This window comes from Mus pahari, chromosome 11 (genome assembly GCF_900095145.1).
Source record: "Mus pahari chromosome 11, PAHARI_EIJ_v1.1, whole genome shotgun sequence".
Taxonomy (NCBI): Eukaryota; Metazoa; Chordata; class Mammalia; order Rodentia; family Muridae; genus Mus; species Mus pahari.
In genome coordinates this window covers 31,229,966-31,236,298 of record NC_034600.1, presented here as the reverse complement: position 1 = coordinate 31,236,298, position 6,333 = coordinate 31,229,966, and the positions used below count along the sequence as shown (strand labels likewise).

The 6,333-nt window shown below is 43.4% G+C and overlaps 1 protein-coding gene across 1 annotated transcript in view; it reads left to right on the top strand.

The window, feature by feature from the left end:
• Naip (NLR family apoptosis inhibitory protein) overlaps positions 1-6,333 on the top strand; it is a 53,922-nt gene that overhangs the window by 45,548 nt on the left and 2,041 nt on the right. Inside the window, exon 16 of the mRNA XM_021208847.2 lies at positions 3,316-3,480. Within this exon, the coding sequence (XP_021064506.1) occupies positions 3,316-3,480 (165 nt within the window). The remainder of the gene's footprint in view (positions 1-3,315; positions 3,481-6,333) is intronic.

Here is a 6,333-nt window from a genome sequence, read left to right as displayed (position 1 = left end):
TTCCTCCTCCTTCTCCCTCCTCCTCCTTCTCCCTCCTCCTTCTTCTCCTCCTTCCTCCTCCTCTTCCTTCTCCCTCCTCCTCCTCCCTCCTCCTCCTTCCTCTTCCTCCTCTTCCTCCTCTTCTTCCTCCTCCTCCCCTCCCCTCTCCTTTTCCTGGGAACCCACAACAAAGCAATCTATGACGGTTGGGTCCAGGACCTGCTGCTGCTGTAAACAGTAAAGGATCTTTTATGATATAAAATGTTACAGTAAAGTTTGCCCCTGACCCCACACATCCCATATCCACTTTCAATCATCTCTCCTTTGCCTACAATGCCCAATGCCATGTTTTGTTTTGGTTTTGCTTTTAAATGTGTTATATTGTGTTCTTCTGAGAATAATGAGGAAGAAATGTCTGTACATGTTTAGCATACACGGGATTGTTAAAACTTGAACCTGTGGTTGGTGGAATGTGCTGATGACCAGCGAGGGTCATGCACCAGCCATGTTGGGCTTTGGGACATTATGTTGATGCTCAGTATCACCTCCTGAAGCCATTGGTCCTACACGTCCTTACATCTGATCTTATTAAATGCAGTATTCTCATACTCGCTGACATCTTAGCATAGAAACTGGTCATGGTGGCACTGTGTAGCTTTGTTGTTGGGCTTCCACTCTAAAAATGCTGTATCCTTTTGTTTCAAAGGTTTCAGAATACATATAAAGACTTCTATTTATGTTAAGAAAATTAATCTGATAGGCAGTATTGAACACAATGATTATATATATATATATATATATATATATATATATATATATATATATATTAAATGTTTAGCAGAATAATGTGATTTCATGGGAAACACTAGCAGGAGAAAAGGAGATAGTGGTGGCATTGGGTACAGAGCTGTCTTCACAGTAGTTCCCAGACTTTTGTGTGTAAGAGAGAGGCTGGGTCCTCCTCCTTTTACTTCCCTTCCGTGGAGACAGCTACTGGGTGACTTTGCTATGGCCTTGGAGATGATGGTAAAGCATCAAAGACAACATCAGCCTCTAAGAAGGACACTGTTATATGACTCAGGTTCACTATGTAAAATGCATCCTGACTATAAGAAAGTCAAGTTTCCCCACTGCTGGAAAAGAAAATTACAACTATTGAAACAGAAGGCTGGTCTGTCTCAGACATAAAGAAGCAATTCTTTGGCCTCCTGTGCCCAGCTTGGAATGAATCCTTAATGAAGTGAATGGTTTTTTCTTTTTAAATAAATGACTGCATATATACTATCACAAAGTGAAGTTGAGGATTTTCTTCATAGAGGTCTGCCAAAATCGTAAATAAATTTGTCAAGAAAAAGGACTGGGGGATAGCTCACCAAGGCTGGTGACCTGAGTTGGATCTCTAGCACCCATATGATGGGAGGAGAAAGAGCCCACTTCCAAAAGCCGTCCTCTGATCTCTAAACTCCTAAATCCATACCATGCTACACATATGCCAACACACACATACACTCACAAACATATACAAACACAAACACACAAACTATATACATATGTAAGTTAAGTTGCTTTTCAAATATCAGGAAGAAAGGAAAGAACCAAAAATTGGAAATATTGGTGCAAATTCATTGTTTGCTATTCCATAAATATCCATAAATGTATAAACATATATAGAAATCTAGGTTTGCATACACAGGTGTCTCTCAGAACAGTCACAGAAAAGACCAGAAAGCACTTAACTAGAAATAGACACCAGCGTTCAACTGCTCATTTCTTTTCTATTTGAAACAGTTTTGTTTTCTGAACAGAGTTAGGGTAATTTCTTTCAGTGGGTACATGTCTTAAGTCACCCATTTGAGAAAGATCACCTAGAACCCAGGAGTGGTGGCACATGCCCATGGTGGCACTGGGAGGATGAGGCAGCGGGATTATGAGTCCTAAGCCAGCCTGGGCTATAGAGTGAGACTGTCTTTTTTTTTTTTTTTTTTTTTTAATTTATTTATTTATTATATGTAAGTACACTGTAGCTGTCTTCAGACACTCCAGAAGAGGGCGCCAGATCTCGTTACGGATGGTTGTGAGCCACCATGTGGTTTCTGGGATTTGAACTCAAGACCTTTGGAAGAGCAGACAGGTGCTCTTACCTTCTGAGCCATCTCACCAGCCCCGAGACTGTCTTTTAAAAGCCCCCAAATAAATAATTTAACCCAACTAAGTGAAACTTATACCCTGTGCATACTAATATAACTTCTGTCAGCATGTTTTGAAACTGAAATTTTATATCCAGTTTTGACTTTTTAAGCAGATATGATAAGAACAGGAAACTCCCTGAATTTTCATAGGTGGCTCAGTAGAGCTGCTGGATACCCATCTTGCTTTGCTTTTTTATCAAAACAATGGAGCAAAACCAAGGCTCAGTTATTTAGTATGTTTGTACCTGTGTACATGTATGCAGGTCAGAGGCATGGGTGTGGAACCTGGGTGTAACGGCGGGCTTTTCCACCTTCACCCCAGTTCCCAAATATCAACTCGGGGGCTTCTTTATTTATGAATAAAGGCCTAGGCCACAGGCTTTGGCTTGCTCCCTGACTACCTCATTAACTGTTATAACGAGTTTAAACTATGCTGTCTTCTATATGCCTAGTTATGTCTCCTCAAGCATGCTAAGACCCTCGTGTCATGCTAAGACCATTGTGTCAACTGCCCAAATCCCTGGACTTGACTTCTAAATACTCTTTCCTAAAAGAATTAGGGTCTGTGGAGACATGCTTCACTCAAGAGCTGAAACAGGGAAAGCCAAAGATAAATCTGGACCATTGATCCATGCTAGAAAGTTTTCAGAGTAGTTTCTACGGGGCTTCAGAGGTAGACTTAGTAGTGATCATGTGACCTACAGACTATCCCGCTGAGCACAGAGTGTACTTGGGAAGGAGGGCTGTCACAGTGGTGAAGCATGCTTTAGTGTCTAGTGTGGGTCTCCTCAGCCTGAAATCACTGAGGTGCTGGCAGGGGGTGGGGTGGTAAAGAAGGGTGGGATGAGGGCGTTCTGAAGTCAGTAAAGTGACCTGCAGCCACAGGAAGCCTGGCTGTGGGAGAGGAAGGGGAATGGAGAGACAGTGAGGGCTTGCTTGGGTGAACGGACAGGTTGGGGGAGGATGGAGGAAGCAGCGGCAGAGAGCAACAGGAGCAGCTGTGTGCTGACCCCTTCTCCTGACCTTGGAGAGGACAGGGGTGAGGAGGGCCTGTGCTAGGTGGGGCCTCCTAGACTACGGACTGTGTAAGTCATTGGCTCTCATGGTGGAACAGCTCCTGAGGATGGTTCTCCTGTGTCTCCCGCAGCCCAGGCTCTGGGTTCTCTCAGGAACCTGGAGGAACTGCTTGTTCCCACTGGGGACGGGATTCACCAAGTGGCCAAACTGATTGTCTGGCAGTGTCTGCAGCTTCCGTGCCTCCGAGTCCTTGTCTTTGCGGAGACTTTGGATGACGACAGTGTGCTGGAAATTGGTGAGTGTCGAAGGGGTTCCCACGTGCAGAAAGAAGCCAGCAAAATCGTTGGTGCTGCCTGCTGCAAGTGTCTATAAAGACGTCTGTTCACCTTACTTCCTCAAGTCCTCCTTTCTGCTGCTTCCTCTCATGCCCTCCCGCAGACTCTGGTTCATCCTGGTCAGACTGGGAAAGTCAACAGCCTCTTCGGGGAGCTGTCGAAGCATCCAGTGTGTTGTCTTGTTTTCCCAGTGCTGGGGACCGAGCCCAGTGCCTCATTCTCTAGGTCAGTGTCCTACCCCTGCACCACAGCCCAGTCAAGGCTGTGTGGTACTTGGTGTTTCAGAAACATGGCAGGGGACTCATTTTATTACCTGAGTATTTACACTATATGTAAGAAGCTGTACAAGTCTGTAGGCTGGAGCTGAACAGGATTTTCCGGTTTACAGTCTTAGGGATTTTTATCTGAGTACGTCTAAACCAGAATTAGAGCACAGGTCACCATCAATGCCAGAAGCCCATGCTCCTTCCCTAATGGAATCATCAACTGGTGGATCTCTGCCACCTTGTCCACCTTCTTCATAGCTCTACTTGCTTTTACATCTTCAAGCGAGACGCACAGCGCATGCAGAGTTGTAAGATCTTTCTGGAAGGCCAGTGCTCTTTACCTGTTGTGACACTTCTTGCCTTGTGCTCACTTCTTGTAGGCTAAGATAGGTGCCCAGTGTCATTTGCATGTCTTTTTCCTGCCTTTTAATCTGTGTACCAACATTCAAGGCGAGTCTCTTCCAGAATGACATAGTTAGACTTGAAGTCATCTCTAGGAAGGAGTTCAGTTGGTAAAATGCTTGCCTGGCATGCACGAAGTCCTAGCACGACATACCAACAGGCATAGTCGTTCTAAGAGTACACATCTGTAAACCCAGAACTCAAGAGGTAGAAGCAAGAGAATATTCATCATCCAGGTCATCCTTCTTGGCCACATAGTAAGCTACGGGGCAGTAGGTGCTACAAGGGGTCTTGTCTCAGAATAACAACAACAACAACAAATTCACAATCACCTAAATAATACCTGGTACAAATCTGGGGTTGCATCTGTCCAGTGCTCCCAGGCTGTGTAATGGAGCTCTCGGTGTGATGTGAAACAAGCATCCAAAAGAGGAGATACTGTGAAGCTGAGGGCAGGAGAATCCATGGCATCTATGAACCAGAGAAATTAGTGGAATCTTTGAGCTCCAAGTTCTGTGAAAACTGGTCTCAAAAAGTTAGGTGGAGTATAGAAGTTCTGCCAGTCCCACGCTCCCAGAAGCCTCAGATTCAAAATATATTTACAAATAGCTTGGCCATACTACCAGGCTCTTCTTTCACTAGATCATACCTTAATATAACTCATTTATTCTGACCTATATTCTGCCAAGTGGCTGGTTACCTGTGCTCAAGTACTATGCTTCTGACTTATCATGTGTTCCCTGGGTGAATCTCCTACCTCACACTATCCCAGAATCCTTTCTGCCATCAGGATGTTCCACCTCCTGGTTCCTGCTTTCACCATAGGCTGTCAGATTTATTATTGACAGGTGCCACGTCCATACAAACACAAGATATTCTCTCTGCAGTGGAGAGCAACTGAGAAAACATCCACCACTAACCTCTGGTCTCCACAAACACCCATGTGCATGGTACTCCCTCCACACCCACACTTACACACATTCGCACCCATGCTTAGACACACTCACACATGCACAGAAATTTTAAAATGAAAACCCAATCCATTAATCTTTTTATTTCTATTTAATATATTATTTTACTGTACTATATTGTTAATATAGTTTTTTTTTACCTGTTTCTTTTAGATAGTGTCTATGGATTAATAGTCTAGTCTGGACTTCTTTAACTTGCTATGTAGCCTTTGATGGCCCTGATCTTGTGATCCTCCTGCTTCAGCTTCCCCAGAACTAAGATGACGGGGTGTGTCTGCCTCTGTGAATTTTTACTTGGTATTGGTTTCTTTCTTTCTTCCGTACAATGTGAGGTTTTTTCCTCTGCTTTTTGCTTCCCACATTTATTAGCTTATTTTTCAGGGGATGGTCAGGTAGTGTCTTCTCTGTAGCCCAGTGTGGCTTCATATTCACAATGGGAAGTCAAGTTGGCTTTGAATCCATAGTCATCCTCCTGCTTCAGAAATCCAGGCTTACTTGGCCATACAGAGTTCCAGCTCCACATTTTCCTCTTTCAGTGTTATCTTGAAAAATAAGGTTTGAAATTTGAAGAAAAAAATATAAACTAATATATGAATGAATACTTTCACCACTTTATGAGTCAGGTGGGTGCCTCTGGAATATTTAATTTCTATTTATTTGGGTTGTCAAGATGGCTCAGCAGGTAAGGGGCTTTCGGTCTAGCCTCAAGACTTGAGTTTGACCCCACAAGGTAAAAGAAGAAAATTAACTGTCCAAAATTGTCCTCTGACCTTCACATACATGCTGTGGCATACAGGCACACACACACACACACACACACACACACACACACACACACGTAAAAATAAAGTTTTATTTTAGTTTTCACATCCATCTCAGCACTTCCATTAATATTTCGAACAGTTGTGTGGTTCAGCATTCACAAGCTAGCCTTATTGATTCCCTTATGATTTACTGTTGCAGTTTTTTTTATTAGATATTTTCTTTATTCACATTTCAAATGCTATCCCGAAAGTTCCCCATACCCTCCCCCCTGCCTGTGTGTATCTGCGTGGGCAGAAAACACTTTGGACTGGGTTCATACTGAAGAGCTTAACATCCTAAAATAGGATAGGCTGCAAAGGAAAATAAATGCCCTGTTGGTTTGCGCTGATCAGAGCATGATTTTTATTAA